Source organism: Heloderma suspectum, chromosome 5 (assembly GCF_057233095.1).
Source record: "Heloderma suspectum isolate Gila_16-S chromosome 5, 16-S_ref, whole genome shotgun sequence".
Taxonomy (NCBI): Eukaryota; Metazoa; Chordata; class Lepidosauria; order Squamata; family Helodermatidae; genus Heloderma; species Heloderma suspectum.
Window position 1 is genome coordinate 128,662,018 of NC_139462.1, and position 24,343 is coordinate 128,686,360.

Here is a 24,343-nt window from a genome sequence, read left to right on the forward strand (position 1 = left end):
CTGAAGTGTCTGAACAGTTTTCAAAGGGAGTCCCATGTACAGCACATTACAGTGGTCCAAACAAGATGCAACTAAGGTATGCATGAATGTGGCCAGACCAGACATCTGTAGGAATGAGCGCACTTGGCACACTAGCCTCATCTGTGCAAACACACTCCTGGCCACCACTGAGACTTGGGTATCTAGGTTCAAGGCCTATTCCAAAAGTACACCTAAGCTGCGAGCCTGAGTCTTCAGGAGAAGTGTAACCCCATCCAGCACGGGTTGAACCTATTCCGTTATCTGCCTTTTGACTGACCAGGAGCACCTCTTTCTTGTTTGGATTAAGGTTCAATTTGTTTGCCCTCATCCAGTCCATTACTGACAACAGGCACTGATTTCAAACTAGAACAGCTTTCTTGGATTCAGATGGAAATGAGAGATAGAGTTGAGTGTCATCAGCATACTGGTGGCATCGAACTCCAAAACTTTGGGCAATGTCTCCCAGGAGTTTCATGTCTACATTAAATAGCATAGGGGATAAGATGGAACCCTGAGGGACACCACAGGTCAGCAGCCACTGTGTCAAACAGGAATCCCCCAGCACCACCTTCTGAGATCGCCCATCCAAGAATGACCAGAGCCACCATAGAACAGTGCCTCCCAATCCCATCTCAGACAGATGCTTCAGAAGGCTACCATGGTCGATGGTATCAAAAGCTGCTGAAAGGTCCAGCAGAACTAACAGAGATACACTCCTGCTGTCCAGTTCCTAGCATAGATTGTCCACCAAAGCTATCACACACTCACCCACATGTTCCAGCACGTTGCCCAAGAACAGAATATTGGTGACTGACCGGGCAACAGTTATCCAACACAGTGGGGTTCAGGGAGGTTTTTTTAATCACTGCCTCTTTTAAGCAAGAAAGAATCACACCTTGCCATAAAGAGGCATTCAACACTGCCCTTACCTACTCAGCTAGTCTCTCCCCTCCCCGCCCTCCCAGCTGCTTTTATAAACCAGGAAGGGCAAGGATCCAGCACACAAATGGTAGGCCTCACTTCTCCAAGGAACCTGTCCACATCCTCAGCCTTTACAATTTGAAAAATATCCACTGTAATTGGACAAGTAGTAGCCAAAGTTACATCATCTGTATCAATTGTGGCATCCAAGTCAGCACAGATATCATTGATTTTATCTGCAAAGTGTTGCGCAAATTGATCATGCTGGGCTATTGGGTGGTCCACTTCTTCTTGGGGGCCAGAGCGTAATAGGTCTCTGGCCACCCAGAAAGCTCTGCTGGGTGACTGAGCAGACACAGTGGTGGTGGTGGAGTATGATTTCTTCACCACCCTCATTGCCACAGAGTAGGCTTTCAAATGAGCTCTAGCCCATATTTGAACAGATTAATTCTGAGTTTTCCACCAACAGCACTCTAGTTGACATCCCACTCATTTCATTGCCCACAGCACCCTTGGAAAACCAGGGGACTCATTGGGCTCCACTTCGTGGGAGAGGACACTCGGGAGCAATTGTGTCAACCACCTGGGTCATTTCTCTGCTCCAGAGATTAACTAGGGCTTTGACAGAATTGCCTGCTAAGGTAACAGGAAAATCTCCAAGAGCTATCAAAAAGCTATCTGGATCCATCAGTCTCTTGGAGCAGAACATCTTAATTGGCCTTTTGCCTCTGCAGCAGCTCTGACTCCCAGCATGTTTAAACCACACCAGGTAGTGCTCTGTCCATGACAACAGAACTACAGAAAGTTCCTCCACCCCCAGATCACCATCATCCCACTCTACACAGAAAACCAGATCCAAAGTACGCTCTGCTGAATGAGTGGGGGCAGATACTAATTGGGACAGACTCATGGTTGCCATTGAGGCCATGAAGTCTTGATCCACTCCCAACAAGGTGGCCTCAGCATGTATGTTGAAGTCTCCCAGCACAACAAGCCTTAGGGACTCCAGCACCACCTTGGTTAGCTCAGGAAGTGAGACTGTTGAGTAGCAGGGTTGGTGGTACACCAACAGAAACCCTATTCTATCCCAAACACCCACCTTCAGATACACACACTCGAAACTGGAAGACTGCAGGATGGGGCCACCTAGACAGGATCAAATTATGATCAACCACTGTGACTCCACCTCCCCGACCCCCAGGTCTTGCCTGCTATAACATGGAGAAACCAGGTGGACAAAACTGGAGAAAGTTTTACTCCCCCAGTCTCATCTAACCAGGACTCCGTGACATAGGCCAGGTCAGCACACTTATCCAGGCTCAAATCCTGGATGGCTGTTATTTTCCCATTCGCCAACCTGGCATTCAGGAGCAGTACCTTTAACTGAGAGAGGCTATTACCAGGGCTACTCAGGGTCTCTAGTATGGGACACAGCTTGGGAGTAACCAACACCCTGTTGTGTCCCCCTCCCCAATGACCCAGCTGACTCCCACCACCACATCTCCCCCTGCCCCCTACTGTTTCAATGACCATTCCCTGTACCTCTCTGTGCCTTTTAAAAATACATATTCCCGAGAACATGCATTAGTTATAAGTCTAATGGCACTATGTATACACAAGAAGGCAGATATATAGGCAATCCCGTCTCTCCTCCCTTCTGTCCAACGAACCGCCCCTGAAATGGCTCCCATGAAGGGGTGACACCTTTGGTCCTGGCCTTGCTAGGGGCCAGCCCATCCCAAGGCTGCCCACCTTTTATACACCAGACACAGGAAGCTGAGCCAATCTTTTCCAAGAAGGCAGAAGGCCTCTTGGAGAGAGTGCAGGGCCAGGGTCTGGTCCTGCAAAGAGGTAGTTGTTCTCTGGCCCCAGAAAACCTCTGGAGTAGATGCATGTAGAAGTCAGGAAGCAGGGTGGCAAAGCTCACTTGCAGTGTACCTGGGCATGTGTCATTTTGTGTCTTCTCATAGCAGGGGGGTGTTGGCGGTCATTTCCCATTTTGATGCCCATTCTCCCAGTTTGGAAAGATCAATTTGAAACTCTTTGCAATCCCCTTTTGTTTTAACCCTAAGTAATTTGGTGACATCAGCAAACTTGGCTAGCTCACTGCTCACTCCTAATTCCAGAACATTTATGAACAAGTTGAAAAGCATTGGTACCATACAGATTCCTGTGGGACCCCACTGTTTACTTCTCACCATTGGGAGAGATTAGCGTTTATTCCTACTCTGTTTTCTGTGCTTTAACCAGCTACTGACCTCTCCTCTTATTCCATGACTACTAAGTTTGCTTAGGAGTCTTAAGTGATGGACTTTGTCAAAAGCCTTTTGAAAATCCAAGTAAGTAATGTTTACTGGATCAGTCCTATCCACACGTTTAGTGACACTATCAAAGAACTCTAAAAGGTTATTGAGACAGGGCAGGACTTCGCTTTGCAGAAGCCATGATGATTCTTTTTCAGCAGGGCTCAACCTTCTATATGCTTACTAATTTTATCATTAATAATGCTTTCAGGCAATTTACCTGGAACATACATAAGCTAACCAGCCTGTAATTTCCTGGATCCCTCCTGGATACCTTTGAAAAAATTGACATTACATTGGCCATCCTCCAGTCCTCTGGTACAGAGGCTGATTGTAGGGTCATATTGCATATTTTTCTTATAAGATCAGTAATTTCATGTTTGAGTTCTTTAGGAACTCCCAGTGATTTATTAACTTTCAGTTTGTCAATCAGGTTGAGAACTTCATATTTTTTTCACCACTCTTTGCTCAGACTCCCTTCCTGAAACCTTTGAGGCACAGGTATCTGTCCTACAACTTCTGTAGTGGAGCCAGATGAACATAATTTATTCAGCTTCTCTGCGATCTCCTTATCCTCCTTTAACTCCGCTGTCATCCAGCGATCTAACTGCCTCCCTAGCTGGTTTCCTCCTTCTGATATATTTAAAGAATTCTTCATTGTTAGACTTGATGTTGTTAACCATATGCCCCTCAAAGTTCTTTTTTGCATCACTTATTCTGCTTGCATCTCCGTTGCACAAGTTTATACTTTGGTTTCTTTTCCTCATTTGGGCAAGACTTCCATTTTCTGAAGGTTAGCCTTCTTTTCTCTAATAGCTTCCTTGACACTACTCATTAATCCTGCTGGTGAGCTCGTGGTCTTGGTGCTACCTTTCCTGACTTGTGGTATACATTCTGGCTATGCTTCCATTATTGTGGTTTTGAGTAACCTCCAAGCATTTTGAAGCGATTTAACCTTCTTGATTCCCCTTTCCAACTTTCCTTTTACCAGTTCACTCATTTTAGATAAGGAAACTTTCCTCTTTTGAAGTCAAATGTCACTGTGTTGAAGTTCCTTGATAAATTTCCACTTTACTATATATTACATCTAATAGCACTGTGGTCACTGTTTACTTTTGGTTCAGTAACACATCTCACACTAGGTCCTGGGTGGGCACCACGTAGGATTCAATCTAGGGTTGCCTCTCCACTGATCAGCTCTAGGGCATAGTCATTTAGGTCATCGAGAAATTTAACCTCTTTGCCATGACTGTAACATACATTTATCAAGTCATTGTGAGGGTAATTGAAGTTACCCGTTATTATAACACTTCTTAATTTGGATGCTTCCCTTATTTCATTTTCCATCTCAAGGACAGCCTGAGCATTCTAGTCTGGGGGATGGTACCATGTCCCTAGTACTAAATTACTTTTGAAGGCAATTTACTATGCAGTCTAACTCCCATCACAAATACAGCTGTCTATGTGTCTACTGATGGAAACTCCTACTACCACAACCCTTCAGCCTGTCGGAGGCACAACCTCAGCATAAGGGAAGATTTGTTCATCTTCTGAGGAATGGGTCCCTTCTAAGGGATCATTTCCTTCTTCCTCAGACTGATGCCCTCCTTCCCTCAGACCCCTATTCTCTGTGGCAGCAGAGGAGCTGTCACCAAGGGATTGGGACACCACTATTAGGCCCCTGGAGGTCTCATCCACCAACCCCTCTGTTTCTTCAGCTCAGCAAGATTGGGTTCACGGGAACAAACTTGTTCCCTCAGAGCCAGGAGCTCATTACATCAAGCACACCCCCACAACTTTTGTCCAGCTGGCAGATAGTCTTACATGTGGCACTCAGTGCAATACACTGGATACCCGCAGATCCCTTCTGGCTTTCTATCTTCAAAAGTGTTTTTAATTGGTACTACTGGGTTTGCTTACCTGGAAAATTAAGTTATGTACTAGGAGAAAGTGAGAGATTTATAGTTAGTTACTAGGAGCTGGCGGGGAAGAGTTGATGGTTCTGGCCTCATTGCCTTGGAATGCAAGGGGTGAGTCACTGAGCAGCTGAGTTTTTATTTTTGTTTGTTTGTAAACTTAATAAAAAGCTGAACTCTCAAACTTGGGATGAGTTTATTTCTGAACTTTAGTTTATGAGCTGTCCTGTAAGACCTAAAACCTCAGCCTACACTGAGGCTAAACTAAAGCTACCCTACATGTTTTGTGTATAAACAGACTGTTATATTAGCTAGGCCTGCACACTGGCCCTTATCAATGTAGAGCTATGCATTTCTTTTACTGTCCCTTTCCTAACTTGGGTTTAGTTTAAGTATGTGGTTGAGGTTCTCTTCAACTACTCAGGAATCTCTGTTAGACTAGGGCTGCAAGAACCCTTAAGTTCCTGCTGATTTCCCCCCTTGGATTTAGGTCCCAGCTGTTACATTTCTAAAGTGTTACCCTCCTAGGTTGAGCTCCCTTTGCTGTGCCCTTGGCTTGGCTTCAGCTGATGATTTATGAATTTAGGTGAGGTTTAAATTATTACCTGAGAGAATTCAATAAACCAATCAATAAATAGTACTTCTCCTCGTATAGGTGCTTAACTTGCTTGTGTGCTGTCGCTTTATCACTGGGGCTCCTCATGCTCGAGTCCGTATTTACTACAAGCCTTAAATTATCTGCACCTTGCATTATGTGAATAAATTGCACTTGATCAGGATGTACTAATGTATTACCACACACTGAAGTATGTTAGCAAGAATTACTGTTAATATTTTAGCACTCACATTGATTAAAGTAATTGGCCTATAATTTGGACGGTTAGTATGACCTTTACCAGGTTTACGAATAACAGAAATATAAACATCATATACTGATGCTGTTAAAATTCCTGATTCAAAAACCTTACAATAAATGCAGAAAAGCTTAGGTGTCAAAAAAATCCAAGTGTACCATTCTATAGGAAAACCATCTGGCCCCAGAGCTTTCCTATTCCTCATATTCTCAATAACACACTTAGGGAGCAGTCCTATGGCCACTAGGCAGTGGCTAGACAGCCAAAGGATATGTTGTTTTCTGGGAACCAACCTTGGAGCCCACACTCTGAGGTTGGTTCCCAGAGAACCGACCTCCCCACATGTCTTCGCTGCTTTGGAAGCAATGCGGAACAGCCCCATCCTCCATTCTCACAAGAGAATTCTCCCGCGGCTAGGTAGCTGCAATTGGCTGTCTAGCCGAAAAAGCAGGGCAGGAGAAGGGTGGAGGGAACAATCCCCTCTGTGCTTCTCCTGCCCTGCTTTGGATAGGCAGTCACCTCTGAGTTTGGAGGCGGCCGCCTATCTGGATAGGATTGCTCCCTTAACCTCCTCTACCCACAAAGGCTCTGCAAGTAGTTCCTTTTGCTGGAAATCCAATTGTGGAAGGACCAAATCTGAAAAGAAAATGTCAAATTCCTAAGTCCTATTCTTCCCATATAGTTCAGAATAAAATTTCTGAACCTATAAATTTAAATCTTTTGGGGATGTGTATGCATTGTTGTTATATTCCATTTAATCAACCAAAATGCCAGAATCTTGCCAGACCTTTCTCCACTTTCGCAATACTTCTGATGCAGACAGGTTAAAGCGAATTCTGCTTTAGACGAATGCAATTTATTCAGTTCATATTTAGCACGTTGTAGACTTTGATAGAGATCTGGCGAGGGACAGGCTATAAAGTGACTTAATAAGGACTTCACTGTCTTATCCAAATTCTCTTTTTCTGTGACCCTGACCTTTTTCTTATTTTATTTATTTTATTTATTTCATTTCTATACCGCCCAATAGCCGAAGCTCTCTGGGCGGTTCACAAAAATTAAAACCAAACAACACACAATAAAACAATTTAAAATATATAGAACATTAAAACCACAATATAACAATACAACCACAATAAAACCTAGCAGCAGTACAGGAGTTTAAAATACAGATTTAAAACAGCAAAGATAAAAATTTAGAAAGCTAAAATGCCTGGGAAAATAAAAAGGTCTTCACCTGGCGCCGAAAGGAGTACAATGTAGGCGCCAGGCGAACCTCACTAGGGAGCTCATTCCAGAGCCGGGGTGCCACAACAGAAAAAGCCCTCCTCCTAGTAGCCACCCGCCTCACTTCCTTTGGCAGGGGCTCATGGAGAAGGGCCGCTGATGATGATCTTAAGGTCCGGGTAGGCACATATGGGAGGAGGCGATCCTTCAGGGAACCTGGCCCCAAGCCGTTAAGGGCTTTGAATGTTAACACCAGCACTTTGAATCGGGCCCGGAAATGGACTGGCAGCCAGTGCAGCTGGAAAAGTACTGGCGTAATATGAGCTCGCAGGCCAGTCCCTGTTAACAATCTTGCTGCCCTATTTTGGACCAGCTGAAGTTTCCGGACCGTTTTCAAAGGCAGCCCCACGTATAATGCATTGCAGTAATCCAGACGAGAAGTTATCAGAGCATGGATAACTGTAGCTAGGCTATCTCTGTCCAGATAAGGGCGTAGTTGGTATACCAGCCTAAGCTGATAAAAAGTGCTCCGTGCCACTGAGTTCACCTGTGCCTCAAGTGACAGTTCTGGATCCAAGAGCCCCCCCAAACTACGAACCTGATCCTTTAGGGGGAGTGCAACCCCCTCCAGAACAGGTTGAATATCACCTGGCCGGGCAGACGAACCACCCACTAACAGTACCTCCGTCTTGTCTGGATTGAGTTTCAGTTTATTAGCCCTCATCCAGTCCATTACCGTGGCCAGGCACTGGTTCAGAACAGCCACTGCCTCACCTGGTTTTGATGAGAAAGAGAGGTAGAGCTGGGTGTCATCCGCATATTGATGGCACCTCAGCCCACACCTCCGGATAACCTCCCCCAGCGGTTTCATGTAGATGTTAAACAGCATGGGGGATAGAATAGAGCCCTGTGGAACCCCATGGCACAATTGCCATGGCACAGAGCAATAATCCCCCAGCACCACCATCTGGAATCGGCCATCCAAGTAGGAGCGGAACCACTGTAGTGCAGTGCCTCCAACTCCCAACCCAGACAACCTATCCAGAAGGATACCATGGTCGATGGTATCGAAAGCCGCTGAGAGGTCCAGGAGAATCAACAGGGTCGCACTCCCCCTGTCCCTCTCCCGGCAGAGGTCATCCCACAGGGGGACCAAGGCAGTTTCCGTTCCAAAACCAGGCCTGAAGCCCGATTGAAATGGATCTAGATAATCCGTTTCATTCAAGAGTTGCCTGTCCTACAACCACCCGCTCAAGCACCTTGCCCAGGAAGGGGATGTTGGCCACTGGCCTATAATTGTTAACATCCTCTGGGTCCAGGTTATGCTTTTTCAGGAGTGGTCTAATTACTGCCTCTTTTAAAGCAGCAGGCACCACTCCCTCTCTCAAGGAGGAATTTACAACCTCCTGGACCCAGCCGGACAACCCCTCCTTGTTTGATTTAATAAGCCATGAAGGACAAGGGTCAAGCACACAAGTGGTTGATCGGACTTGGCCAAGCACCTTGTCCGCATCCTCAGGCCTCAGTAACTGAAACTCATCCAATAAAACTGGACCAGACGGTGCTCTGAACGCCTCTACCAATGGAACTGCATTTATGGTGGTGTCCAATTCATGACGAATCTGAGCGACTTTATCCTCAAAGTGCCGCGCAAACTCGTCACAGCATGCTACCGAGGGTTCCACCGTCTCTCTCCCTGGCCCAGAATGTAACAGGCCGCGAACCACTCGGAAAAGCTCCGCCGGACGACACTGAGAAGATGCAATGCTGGTGGAAAAGAACTGCCTCTTTGCCACCCTCACCGCCACAGAGTAGGCTCGATAGTGGGCTCTTACCTGTGTTCGGTTTTTCTTGTGAGTAGCATACACAATAATCTCTGTCCTCTCAGATGCCTTAGATGCCTCCCATTCAATTGCACAAGATGTAGCCAAACCCTTGTTAATCTCAAAACATTCCTGAAGTTCAGAAGCCATCTGGGTTTATAAATTGTCATGATTAAAAGTGAAACATTCATGTGCCATGTGCCAAAAGGTTTAACCCAGTTATGCAATTTAGGGAACAATCCTATGGCCACTAGACAGTGTCTAGATGGCCATAGGACTTTTTGGATTTTGGGAACCGAGCTCGAAGCCAGGGCTCCAAGCTCAGGTCCCAGAAACCTCCCTCCCTGCTCCCTCCCCCACCGCCTCATAGGCAGAATGGTTTGTCCCTGTCTTCACACTCATAAATGTAGAACGGAGCTGGCAAAAGGGGGGCGTTCCCGGGGGTGGGGAGGAGAGAAGACTGTGGAAGCATTGTTATGACACTTCCTATGCGCCATCTCGCCTCCCCCCTCGCTCCGAGGTCCCCAGCTAGACAGCCAAAATCAGTTGTCTAGCTGCAAATGCAGGGCAGTAGGAGCGCAAAGGAGAGGATCCCCTCCATGCTTCACCCACCCTGTATTGGATAGTTTGCCGCCTCTGAGTTGAGAGGTGGCTATCTCCATAGGATTGTGCCCTTAATTCCTAAATGAACTGGAGCATGGTCTGTGTATCAATATAACATACTGTTACACACTGAACTAGAGGAGATGACCCCCCCTCCCAAATACCTAATCTAAAACAATTTCAATGCACTGATGAAAAAAGTACTATCCCTTTCCACAGGATGTGCCAAACATTGATCAAACCTAGCTCAGACATATAAGCCTTCAGCGCTGAACGAATTGCAAACTGAAATTTGTGAGGGGGATTGCTGCTATCTAAAATTGGGTCAAGAATCTCATTTAAGTCTCCACCAATTAACAAATAGTCATAAGTAACAGCAGGCAGGTGACTAAAGTACTCAAAACATAGCAGGTAAATCCAAATAAGGACTATATGCATTCGTGGCAATGATCATATTTGTAAATTTAACTACCAAAATAAGAAAGTGCCCATCTGAACCAGACATTGCTTGTAACACTGATACTGGTGCATTTTTATGTATAAGTATAGCCACTCCTCAGGTTTCTTAGACTTACCGTTAGCATAAACTTTGCCTACCCAATTTTTTAAAAGTCTGTCCTTATTTTCCACCAAAAGATTAGTTTTTTGTAACAAAGCAACATCCTTTTTAAAATTCTTGAGTTTGGGAAGCACTTGTTTTCTCTTATTGCGAGTACTTAGGTCTTTACCATTCCAAGTAATAGTATTCGAAGACATGATAATTCAGAAATTATAGACAGCCACCCAACAAACATTAAAACAATTAAGTATCTGAAACACCTGTTTACATCCACCATTTCAACCTTCCCATATCATTTGCAACATATGTAAAGCCTGACAAAGATTTCACATATGTAAAATCTATGAACTACATATATTAGAAGGCAACTCACTGCTCTGACTTATACTTCTAAGACATTTCATCACAAGACTAGCCATCTAAGCACAGTATCACACATTGCATACCCAGAGTTTCCAAAATTATATTTACGAGGCGTATAACAAACCAAACTGATGAATAATTCTTTAAGAAAAAAGAAAGATGAAAAACAAACCTCAAAGCAAAAACAAAACAGATGAAAAAAACAAATGAACAACCAGCCAAAACAAAAGCAAAAAACACAACAAAAACCCTAAAAAGAATGGGGGAAAGAAAAAGAAAAAAATAAGAAAAACAGTGCTTCCAGACTACATGGCAGCATAGCCCACCCACACAGCCCCTCCACTCCCCCTGCTAACACATAGCTTTGTTGACATTCTGGTAATATTTAATACCATTTAGGAAAAATACAATCTCAACACAACTAGTCTCCTAATAGATGGGGGAAAGAGAAGGAGAAAGAAAGAAAAAGTGTCCAAAAATAACCCCCAAATAGGAGTCTCAATTGCAACCAGTAGGAGAAAAGGAAAAAGTTTCATAATGACACGAAGAAAAGGCATTGAGACTTACAAAACATTAGCCTTCCTCTGCTGGCCTAGCAGCTGGGTTCATGCAAAGAAGATAATCAGCAGCAGCTACAGGTGTTTGAAAAGATTTGAGACAGGATCCATGACCAAGACAAAAGACTGCTGGAAAGCAAATAAAATACTGTAGATACTTCCAGCTGGCTAACTTTCTAGGTTTTAAGAATGTACACTGCCTATTTGCTACTTCCTTAGTATAATCTGGAAATATCATAACACACCAATTTCCTTAGCCCTATCTGAGTTCTCCTTTATCTCTTGCTTTTCTTAAGATAAATTCTTTCGTGGTAAATCTTGAAAAGCAACGTTAGATTTCTGCAAAGCAGCCAGAGCAATATCATGGGTGATAGAGTTGTCCTCCAGATGCGAGATTCTAGATTCTACAGAATCAAATCTTGTGAGGATGCCATCAGCTGCTCCTTCCAGCAGCTCAATATACTCTTTTATAGTTTCTAGATCCCCAGCCATCAGTTTAAAGAGTGACATAGCATCTGCCTCAGATTCTTCTAAGAAACCTGCAGTTGGGTAGGATGAAACTGGCACAGCTTCATTTTTGTATCTCTCTTGCCTGCCAACAAGAGATAAGAGAAATGAAAAGGGGTGGGGACACCAATCACCTTTTTTCAGCCATTATCAGGATATAATACAACAGAGGTGCCGGAGTAAGTGAAAATGCATCCGACTACGTCGCCATCTCAACCAGGGTCCTTAGGTTAGGACTAGGATTAGGAGAGGAGATCTCTTGTTTTGAAAGGTTCTCTAGTTTAAAAAAACAGTTAAACCCCCTAAAATAAGTTCACATGAAATGTGATATTGCGTTCACACACAAATGTAGCTGTATATTTGTCTTCCATTCTCTCATTAATAAAATCTGCTAAATTGTTAATCCTGGTCTGTCTTCCATGGAATTAACTTTTAAAGGCAGGAGTGACAATTTTTAGCCCTCCAGATGTTATTGGACTGCAACTCCCATCAGCCCTAGCCAGCATAGCCACTGGTGAGATATGATGGAATTTGTAGCCCAACATCTGAAGGCCCACAAATTGCCCACAAAGAGGTGCTCCATCAGGTATTGCACTGCTGAGCCATGTAAGGCTTTATAGATCAAAACCAGCACCTTGACTCAGGCTCAGAAACATGCAGGCAGCCAGTGCAAGTGGGCCAGAATTAGTGTTTATGTTTGGACCTTCTTGTCCCTGTTATTGATTTGGCTGCTGCATTTTGCACAAGCTGCAGCATCTGAACTGCCTTCAAAGGCAGACCTTCATAGAGCACATGGCAGTAATCTAACCTGGAGGTTACTAGAGCATAGACAATGGAAGTCAGGTTATCTTTTTCCAGATTGGGGCAAAACTGGGCCACCAGCTGAAGTTAGTAGAAGGCACTCCATGCCACTGAGGCCACCTGAGCCTCAAGTGACAAAGATGGCTCCAGGAGGACCCCCAAACTATGAACCTGCTCCTTCAAGGAGAGTGCAACCCCATATAGAACAGATTGAGCAACCTGGTCAGAAGAACCACCCACAGCATCTGTCTTGTCTGGATTGAACTTCAGTTTATTAGCCCTCATCCAGTCCATTGTCACAGCCAGGCACCAATGAAAAGGAGAGAGTTGTATGTTATCAACATTCTGATGACAACACATTCCAAAACTCTGGATGAACACACTCGGTGATTTCATGTAGATGTTACATGGTGTGGGGGACAATTGTGTGGAACTCTGTATTGGAGAATTCATGAGCTGAACAATATTCCCCAAGCACCACCTTCTTGGAGCCAACCATCCAAGTTGGACCAAAACCACCACAATGCAGTGCTTCCCAGTCCCAACTCAGTCAGTCACCCCAGAATAATACCATTGTCAATGGTATCAAAAGCTGCTGAGAGAACAAGGAGAATCAAGAAGGTCACACTTACGCTGTCTCTTTCCCAACATAGGTCATCATACAGGGCAACCAAGGCTGTTTGCATGCCAAAACTGGGCCTGAACCCTGACTGAAATAGATCCAGGTAATCAGTCTCATCAAAGACCATCTGGAGCTCGTTGTCAACTTGTCCAGGAAATGATTTTCCATCCACCTAAAGTTATTAAGATTTTCTTGGTCAAGACAGGGTTTCTTCAGGAGTGGTCTCACCACCACCATTTTCAGGCAGCTTGGGACCACTCCCTCTCTCAAGGAGGTGTTGATCACTTCCCTGGCTTAGCCGGCAGTTCCCTCCCTGCCAGTTTTTATATACCAAGAGGGACAAGGATCCAATACAGAAGTGGTTGCATGAACTTTTCCAAGCACCTTGTCAATGTCCTTGGCTATATTTCTGTGACAACAGAAGGAGAAGCTAATGGAGGAGTACTGGATTTTTTTTTAAAAGAATAAGCTTTGCTGTGAGGCGAGCAGGGTTCCATGAGCAGATTCTCTGCAGCAGTAAAAATCGCTTCACAGAACATACTTCCTGGGGGTGGGGGTGGGGGTGGGGGTGGGGGTTGGAGTGAATGTCCTCTGACTGGCAGGGGCTGCTCAACTAAGAAGAGAGGTTTCCCCCCTCTTTTCCCCTGTTCTCCTTTCCCCTGAAAGCCCAGATGCACCTGCATTTCGGGAGCAAGCCTCACTGAGCACAATGGGAGTTACTTCTGAGTAGACACACGTATGCTTGTGCTGGGAAAGGGGGGGGGAGAACACAAAGATGGAAACCAGCCCCCATTTTAACCCACAGGAGCTCATTGACCACAATAGGAGTTACTTCTGAGGAGACAGTAATGGGTTTTTTGTGGGAAAGAGACCAGTAAACACAAAGATGGAAACTAGCCCCCACTGTAATCCGCAATCTATAACAAAGCTATGAAGTAGTTACTTCCTAAGGCAATGAATCGGAGCCTCGAGATCATGCTTAATCACACTGAAGGAATTGGGTTTTAAAGTGTGCCATTTCAGTTGAGGGGAAATCTCTGTAAGTTCTGATGTGGGCATTCAAATGCAAGCCTCATTGACCGCAATGGGTTTGTTGTGGGAAAGAGACCAAAACTAGCCCCTATTTTAACGCACAGGATCTCTATAAGGAAGTTGTGAAGGAGTTACATCTTAAGACAGTGAATTGGAACCTTGAGTTCCTGCTTAATCGCATTTAAGGAATTGGGCTTTGATATGTACCAATTGAGGGGCTTCTCTGTTGTTTCTGTGATCATTGAGAGGGCAAGCCTCATTCAGCACAATGGGGGGAAACATCCCTTGACCGGGGTCATGGTGAAAGGCACACCCCTGGGCAGGGCTAGCATACCTAAGGTCAATGCGAGGGTTAGAGAATACAACAACTACATCGGGGAGAACCTGACTTAAGGAAAAGAATCGGACTTTAAGTAGTCTCAGGAAATCTGTTTTTTCCCTGATAAGCTCTGGAGTGGCTGCTGGATGGCCACGATGTCATGTATCCATAACAACCTCAACATGCAGCCAGGTTGGAGTAAATCACTGGTGGAAACACCCCCCTTGAGCTATACCAACTGAAACTAATCCCAGAAAACAGGAGAAGGGTGTGTCCTGTTTACCTCACTTGATTCATCTACTGTATCACTGAAATCTATATCCTGGCAGATGCAAGAGGTTTTATTTTGGAAGTGCCTAGCAAGTGTTTTACAGCAGGCCTCAGACAGATCCACAGCATCCCTAGGGCCAGCATGTAATAGGCCCCGGACAACTCTGTAGAGCTTCGCTGGGTGACACATAGAGGATTTAATAGAGTCAGCAAGATATTGTTTCTTTGCCACCCTAACTGCCCCTGAATATACATGACACAAAAGTATTCGATTGTATCCACTAGGAATTTTTCTCCATCTGCACTCAAGCCATCTCTACAAGGCAGCCCTTGTAGAGCCTGTTACAGTATCTAAACAGGATGTAACTAAAACATGTGTCACTGTGGGCAGTTTAGACATCTCTAGGGATGGGCGCAGTTGGCGCACTAGGGTCAGCTGTGTAAACACATTCCTGGCCACTGCCAAAACCTGGGCATCCAGGTTCAGGGCTGAATTTAGGAGTACACTGAAACTGCAAACCTGAGTCTTCGAAGGGAGTGTAAGCCAATCCATAAAAGGTTGAATCCCTATTCCCTGATCTCTCTTTTAACTGACCAGGAGAACTCTGTCTTGTCTGGATTAAGCTTCCATTTGTTTGCCCTCGTCCAGTCTGTTACCATTATCAGACAGTGTCAGTTCTGGCCCAAGCCCTGCTGTGGGCCCTATGACTTTGGTGCCAGAGTCTGATTGAGAAGTGGACTAGGATGGTTTAGAACCCAATTCAGTTGTGGGAAGCTTGAGAGCTTGCTTGTGCCTGGTTCCTCATCTGATGGCAGGTTGAGGTAGGGGAGCTGGTTTGGGCTTGCTTGGGCTGTGGAATGTCAGAATGGTGAGAGCCTGGTTCTGCCTGGCCTCCCATCTGATTACAGGCCAAAGGAGAACAAGACTCCCTTTCAGCCACAACTTCAAGATAATGCTTTGAGGCAAAGCTCTGATTTACAACTTGAGAAAACTTCTGTGGAAACCAAGCAGGAGGACTTGGCAGAGGAAGGGGGCTTTGGGAAGTGTCACACCAGTTGAGATGCCCTCTCTGATGTAGTGCCCACTGATGGGATTTCCATTTCAAGATAGATCATGCCCTGTAGATCATCCCCTGTATTTTAGCCAATGTACAGACTGGAAAGCCTTTGCTGGAAACAACATCTCTAACCACTTTCTTGTTTGGAAAGAAAGTGATTAATCCCTGAACAAGGCCCACCTGGCGCCAACACTGTTATCTTTTCAGCACCAGGTAAAAACTGCCTTCTTCTCCCAGGTATTTGGCAGCATATAATAAGTTTTAATTATATCTTGGACTGTCTTTGGCCAATAGTTTAAAAAAATCATTTTTAGATATACGTTGTGTGTGTGTGTGTATGTGTGTGTGTGTGTTATCTGTCTATATGTTTTTACACAAATGCTTTTTTGAACTTTGTCTAATGTATTTTAATGGTCTTTGCAAGAATCCCTTAGAAGAAATGGAGTAGCACTCATAGTCAATAAAAGGGTGGGAAAAGCAGTACTGGGGTACAATCTCAAAAACGATAGAATGATCTCAGTACGAATCCAAGGCAAACCATTCAACATCACAGTAATCCAAGTCTATGCCCCAAGCACTGATGCCGAAGAAGCTGAGGTTGATCGGTTTGATGCTCTAATTGGGGACATCTCTACTGCCCGGGACTTTAACTTCTCTGGTTTTAGTCTGCCTGGGAGCCTGGATCATAGGGACCCTGCATGGGAACATCTCTACTGCCTGGTGCTCACTCTCTTGCCTGGACTTATCATGAAACATGAATTTGAGATTCTTGTCTGCCCTGAAATTAATACCAGGAGACAGAGCAAGGGCTAACAAGCCTGTGTTGGGAACCTCATCTTTCTTTGTCTGGAATACTTCCTTGCCAGGACTTACTTTGAATCTTGGAGCCTTATTTGCTTTAAAATGCCTGGACTAATCATGAGCCTTGAATCATATACCTTCATCTTTGATTGCCTAGAATACTTCCATGCTTGGATTTATCATGATTCCTAGAATAGCAGCTGTTTGAAATCTACACCATTGAGATTCCAACTTAGAATCTAGTCTTGGACTTGATCTCTGACTGTGTGTGATTTCTAGCCTTGAGACTGTCTCTTGAACAAGGCAACATGCCGATAGGTTTGCCTAAACTACCTGATTTATGGTGGGAGTATAAACATGTAAAGCTAAGTACCGTGATCTCTAAAGGGCTGATGTGTGTCATTTGATCTACTACAATAAAGAGCTTCACTGAGATCTTTGTCCGTGTCAGGTTGTCAAGACGTGTACCGGAAAGCCTGGCTCTGAAAGACAATGATTTAGACCTAGAGCAATTTCCCTGGATCTCGATGGAAAGGAGAGATAGAGTTGGGTGTCATCAGCATACCAGTAGCACTGAACCCCAACCTCTCCCAGCGGTTTTATGTAGATGTTAAATAGCATGGGGAGACACTATAGGACACTATAGGTCAATCGTTCAACAGCCAGTGCGTTGAACAGGGGTCCTCCAATATGACCATTGGTATCAATACCATTGTATATTAAAAATGCCTAATCCTCCTTGTTTCTGAATAGAATAACGTTGATACCTCTTTGTTTCTTCCCTTTATGTATAAAATCAGTTATCAATTTTGGCATTAATTAAGACATTCCTCTGATATATATATATAGAACTTGGAATTAAAAAATAGTAATACAGACATTTTAACAGCAGATATTTGGCCTAGTCATGATAATTTTAATTTCAGACATGTTTTAAGTTTCCTTTTTATTTCTTTGGTTAGAGGTTTGTAATTTAGTTATAAATATTTTGGTAGTTTATTTCAGATTGATTCTTACTATTCATATTACGACAAAATGTATAACTTTTTAAAAAATCAAACTTCTATCTTGCAATAATTAGTTGTAAAGCATTGTTTATTCTCTGGTTTTGGATTTGAGAATAGTAAGGTAATATAATTTAAATTATTTTCCAAAGTGTTGTTAAATAGAGACAACGTATGTGGGAGTAGTGGCGCTTGAAACCCACCTGTGATCTGGACATGGTTCCCATACACTTGAGCTTGTTGCAGGTGTAGTGCCAGTCACACAAGAGTCAGTTTCTTGGGGCTCCCAGGATGTGTGCTCCACTATGCTATAAACTTACTTTGTTTGAAACCCCCTGTTCCTGGGATGTAATCAAGTTCAGGTTCTACTTTCCCTGCCAAATGTACATAAGGCTTCTTTCAGTTGTAATGTGTGACTGAAGTCTGGGCCTTTCATTTTATCTATAATGGGAGGCAGAGATATATCCAACGAATATGGCCTGCTGTATTTCCTTTTCATTTATTTGTTTTTCTTCATTTATATACCACTCACTATCACAGGTGTGATCAACTAGTAGCCTTCTATTTTGGCCTACAAGTGCCATCAGCTCTAGCTAGCAAAGTCCGTTGTGAGGGTTCATAGGAGTTGTAGGCCAAAACATCTAGAGAGCCACCAGTTGCCCGCCCCTACACTAACAAAACTCCTTGGGACAGCTTATAGTTAAGGAGAACTGATACATAAAAGGTAAAATGATATAATCTAAATAATGCATTAAAACAAGCAGCAGGGGATAAAACAAATATAACTCACAGTAGAGATTTCACAAATCCTACTCTAAAAGGGTCAAAAGGTCACTAAAAGAATATAAAATTTTAAACGTTTTTTTTTAAATTTATTTGGCCTTTGGGGCAATGGGAGTCCCATTTTGCTGGAATTTACTGCATACAGACTAGCTCCCCAATCCCATAGACTATGGTGTCACACGAAGGTCATATTGGCCATTCTGCCAGTGGGTAGTTCAAGCCTTGTGCTGGATCACGGCCTCCTGTATGGTGCTTAAATAAACAGCTGCTGTATGTATATGGGTACATTTGCATACTGCTTCATGCATGGACATTGTTTTAAAGAGCATACCAGGGTATGTGCTCCAAATCTTCTGAGGTGTGCCCCAAATCTTCTGAGCTGCCCCAGTGACATCATCTACTTTAATACAAGCCTGCCTCTTCCCTCTGAGCTCAGTAGCTTTTCGATGATTAGGAGACTTTAGGATTACTTCCTTAGCAAATCAACAGAGGGTGTAGCATGAAGGCAACAGCCTTTAAAACTATAGGAGACACTGCCACCTTTACTTCCACAGTCTGCTCATTGTTGTTGTTGTTTTGTCTCTCTCCCCCTATTTTTATATTCTTACATGCCCACTGCTGTGAGCTTGTTTGCAATGAATGTTTGAAGAGGGAGGAGGAAGGGCAGGAAGACCGCCCTATGGAATACTGTATTTCACAAAGCATCTGATTTTACTGCCCAAAACTGGGATTTTTTGCTCCTGCAGAAGCTCAGTGGCTTCAGCACAGCAAAGGGTTTAATTAGCCTCCACACATTTCTTTTTTCACCTTCACCTTTAACTTTTCCCAAATTGCTGCAGGCGGCAGTTTATACCAAAAGGCGGGTTAGGATTATAGGATGTCATGTTCTGGGAAGTGCTGGGGAGGCTCTTTGCAGAGTGCCTCATGGTGCTGCCTGCAGGTACTGGGCTTTATGTAAGTTTTACAGTTTTAAAAAAGCAAGAAAAAGCCCTCAGCCACTTCACCACAGAAAGTTAATCAAGGTATGTACAACCCTCCTACCCTCTCCACCCCAACTCCCAAATTCCTCTGAAGTGCTACCCCTTTAAAATACGCCATGTAGCTTGGGGAATTCTCCCTCTCCCTGCTCCATTTCCAATCACCATTCTCCTTTTCCTCTTCTTCCTTCCCCTATCCTGGTCTTTCGTTTTCTTCTTTATTCCATGCAGAGCAAGTCTTGGGGAATTTTCAAGAGGGGTGGGGGGGGGTAAGAGAAGTTCTGAACTGTATTTGACTTTATACAAATAGACCAGAGGATTTATTTTTCTCCCTCACCAAGTCATCCAACTCTTTGGGAAGAGTGGGTTCACATGGCTGCAGAGGAAGGAACCCGGGATTATTTTGTTTGTCAGTTATTGTTATAGAGAAATGGAATGACAAGCTTTAATGAAAACAGAAGTTAATGGAGGGGGGGATAATTACTGCTCACTTATATAACCCTATGTATATGCACTCAGAATTCCCATTATGTTCAATGGGGCTTACTCCCAAAAAAGTGTACATAGCATTGCAGCCCAACTTACTTTTGTGGAGAGATTTGCAGCCTGATTCTCTGCATATTTACTCAGAAATAAGTCCTGAGTTGTGAGCATGGTACTGCCCACCTAATTCCAGTTCATTGCCTTGGCTACACTTTCATCCCAGTCCAATGCATTTTTTTTCTCATTTGTGTTTTTCTTCTTTTTGCATGGACTTTTTGAAGGAAATAGAGGAGAGTTGCAAAAACCAGAAACAAAACATCTGTTTTCTGAAGAGTTGCTGGAGAATGGAAACATGAGGAGGGGTTGTTGTATGGAGGGGAACAAAATGTATGTGATCTGGTTGTAGTTTTCTTGCAACATGTGTGTTCAATGCTTTATGTCTAAGACAGAGAATAGTGAGGCTTTAATATATGTGGGATATATTCAGTCATTATTATGTGTGTGCGGAAAAGGATGACATAATTACTCAGGGTCAGGAGAAAAGCATTCTGCATATGCTCAAAGGCTCTCCTTATTTCAGTGTTTTCTTTGCAAACATTGGTGAAATGTAAATAAATATATATTACCACATGAAATTTGTGTCCTAGACCTGTGGCCCATATCTTTTAAGTATCTAGCAACATCTGTGGCTTCATGGCTTATGCCCAGTCTAACAGCTCTAAGGGCAGACAGACCACCCAAACAGAATTTTAGGAGGGGTGAAACCATGGTGGCTTGAACACTACTCCTGTATACTCATATGGGAGTAATCTGTCTGAGTTCTTTTGGCTGTCCCATACAAAAAAAGGCCCTAGAATCCTGTTGAACTGCTCTGCAAATCCACCGAACTATAAATGGTAGGCTGTAGTACGAATCCTATTTATTATTAACAAATTGCACATCTACCTAAAAATCCAGGATTCAGAATTTGTTCCATGGTCCATATAAATGGGCTACAAATTGAAGATGATGTCAGGGCCCCTCATAACATTCTATGAATGAGGCAGTGCTGTTGAACAATAAAAGTCTCATTTGGCAGCACCCTAAGAAAACTCAGACATCTGCCTTTTGAGCTTCCCTAAGCCCCCCCTCCCCCACCTCAATGTAGTTGACCTGGTGGTGCCAGCTCTTGTGACTGATTGACGAAGAGTATGTCTGCTCAACCCTTCTTTGAGTGATTGGAAGTGTTCATGCAGTTTTGTCAAACCACACAGTCCACACCACATATGCCAGGGTTTGTCCTGGCATCATCCAGCACTAGTTACACAGGGAAAGCAGAGGAACAATTTCCTGGTCTTGACTAAATGTGTTTCTGAAGAAAAACTGCCTGCGTTTTCTATGAGTACTCACCTGCTTGTCTGATATTGTGATGCAGCGCTGATAGAAGCTCTCCAGGAAGATAAAAAGGAGAGGCCACTGTTTATGCTAAGATCACATAGATATAAGTGAAGGGATGCAAAAACTCAGTACAGAAGGGAATGGGGCTTGTATATTACTGTGTAGTTTAATAATAGTGCAACAAAGTAGTCTGCCCCCCATGAGTCTCCATCAATGTCACTTTAGGGCCAACTTTCAGAATAAGCTGGACAAAGATAATTCACACGACTGGAATTGTATGGGTTCTTCTGCATACCACTCTCATGTTAAAAATTGCAAGTTGCATTTTTGTATTTTGTTTTTAATGATTGTAAGCAGCCTTGGGGGCACGTTTGGGCTGAAAAGTGGAGCAAATACATTTAGAAAAGTAAATAAAATGTGCAGTGTCTACTTATGTAATCAGGAAGGTGCTCATATGAGTGGATGGGCATATAAAGACTTCTTGCCTTCAGAGTTATGGAAGTGTTCCCAAGATTTAAAATTGTAACATTGAAAGCCATACCAAAGGGTCTTACTTTAAGAGGAGCTCAGGACTTAAAATGTTTTGCAGTTGTACAAATATGTAATTACAAATATGTAATTTTGCGTAGAGTCTAAAAATCAGGCATTTTCTAAACATCCAGAAAGGTTTCTTTTGATTTATAAAAGGCATGTGTCTAGATTATGATGAGTTGATGGATGTCTTCAATCCTACAGGTGCAATGAGATAATCTGTTCAGGACTGAGCAACCTTTGGGAGAAAATGAAAAAAGAAACTACACCTTTGAGATGTCGTCATCATTTGATTAAATATTAGGAAGTTTTAGTGGGAAGGATTAGATCTGGGAAACATTGGATAGTGACATAGTTTAGAGGTATGAAGTATAATTTATCCAGTTAATGTCCTCTTTTTCTTTCCGTGTGCAGGTGAAGCTGAGCAGGAGCTGGGACCCCCTCCATCTGTAGATGAGGCAGCAAATACACTCATGACTCGCCTGGGCTTCCTCCTGGGAGAGAAAGTCACCGAGGTACAGGCAGGGCACCAGTACAGCATGGAAGTCCAAGAGGACAATCAGGTGCGCTTATCACCTTCTGCAGAATGACAGTGATTTCACTCGGTCTGATCCTGACATAATACTTGATTTGTAAAATCAAAAACTGCTTGCGTGATACAATATAGCATTTCTAGGGGCAAGCCCTGAAATTAGCAGAAATGCTCATTTCTGGAAGGGGCAGGGCTCTGGTGAGTGTTTCCACTCGTTTTGGGGCTTGCCCTCAGAAGTGTGATATTGCATTGTGCAAGCAGTAGGGGATGCTTACAGACCGGGCCTGGCCAGCGTGGAAGACCCCAGTTGGACACTGCACCAGGGTCTTTCATGTGCCTTATAAACATGATCTCCCTGATGGCCCTAAGGTTGTCTGCTCATTCAGATTCGCCATTCTTTTTACCCACAGAGAGGGTCTTCCTCCCATTAAATCTTTTTCTGGATGGAGTGGGGGCACCCCACATACCCAGGCTGGCCCTTTCTCAGCCAAAGGCAGCAAGGTTCCACAGTGTACCATAGTGCATTTGTGCCAAAATCTGAGAGTGCCTTCCATTAATATCCCACCTCAGGACAGCTGAAGGTTCCTCAGAGCAGCCTAGTTCTTGCACCAGAGCCCACTCAGTCCTCATGGTGGCTGAGGTGGGTATGCCATTCACTCACTGTGGGCTCTCTGAGTCAGTATGGAGCAGTAGAGGAAAAGCAGGAGCAGGAAATGGAGCCTCTGCCCAGCTGGTCCATCTTCCCACCTGATCTCTTCAGTGGAGGCAGCTCCAATCCTTGCTCACCCCTTATTGCAGGAGGGAGTAAGTATCAAGAAACTTCCCAAGAAGGGGCCAAAGGAAAGTGGCTTATTAAAAACCACATGAACATAGTCATGTACTGCTAGACAAATGAAGCTAACTTATTGAGACTAGTTCATGAAGATATAACCATCAATGCAGCTGATTGAGTTTTTCAGGAATGCTCTTCTACTGACCATTCAGTTGGGACCGGGGGGGGGGGGGGGAGAGAGACACCAGCCTGGAGTTGACTCCCAAAGCATCAGATGAACAAAAATGAACATAAACAAAAATGCTTGCTATCCTAATACTCATAAATTTGGCAGAAGAAAAATCACCACTCCAGTGACAGTAGCTAACCAATCATATTGGGGAAAAATGGTTTCATGACCTGACTCCTAATGTGTATAAGTTCTTGTGGGGATGTTATAAAACAACGTAGGATATGTTTATTTTAAACTGCTGTAAGCTGCATTGAGTTGCCATATATTTAGAAAGATGGGATATTTCTTCTAATATCAATCCAAATTTTCCTGTGCTCATATGAATGCAGCCAAAACTATACTATCCATGGGAGAGGCAACAGCAGGGTGAGGATAGTGATGAGGTTTGCAGCAACACGAAAAATCTGAAGAAAAAAATAAGGCGGGGTGGACCCCAAGACAGCCCAGTGATAATCCAGCAGCACAGATTATTGACAGACTGGAAGGGAAAAAAAACCCTTTAAAACTGGGTCAGAGGGAGAAGGCAATAGAATGGCTGGACAAGGAGGAGGGAGGAGGTGATACATAGAGATTAAAAGGGTAGTGTCAGAAATGGATCGTCCTCCCCCCTTCACAATCAACAAGGAGACAAAGCTTCTGGCTAATACTACTTTATTTTACTAGAAACTAGCCTCTTTACAAATGCAGACTCCAGGAACTCTCAGCCTCAAACCCCTAAACAACTAATCTGTGATCCCTAATTAGAGGAGATGAACGGAGGGTAGTGAAGTTCCTGACAGTTTTTTGCTGCCCCTAACTTTTCCCACTTTGCTTTGGGACATGCCCTAGAATCTCTCAAGTCACGCACCTCTTCCTCCTCCTCTTCAGAAACTTGAGTTCTCACTGTAGACGGAGGGGGCATGGACTTAGCCTAGGCCATCTGTTTGTCAGGGTCTTTGGAGGAATCTGTCCCAGCATCTTGGCTCACTAGGGAAGGTCCCTCACCCAGCCTCTGAACTAGCTGCTCCAACTCTGATTCAGAATCGGAGCTGTCAGACATCTCAAGGCTCTTGGACTCATTCCTGACAGGTAGAATGAACCATCTCATTACCTGGA

General features: G+C 43.9%; 1 protein-coding gene across 1 annotated transcript in view; it reads left to right on the forward strand.

Moving 5' to 3' along the window:
* Positions 1-24,343, forward strand: part of TANC2 (tetratricopeptide repeat, ankyrin repeat and coiled-coil containing 2) — a 529,014-nt gene that overhangs the window by 309,639 nt on the left and 195,032 nt on the right. Inside the window, exon 7 of the mRNA XM_084857421.1 lies at positions 22,127-22,275. Within this exon, the coding sequence (XP_084713547.1) occupies positions 22,127-22,275 (149 nt within the window). The remainder of the gene's footprint in view (positions 1-22,126; positions 22,276-24,343) is intronic.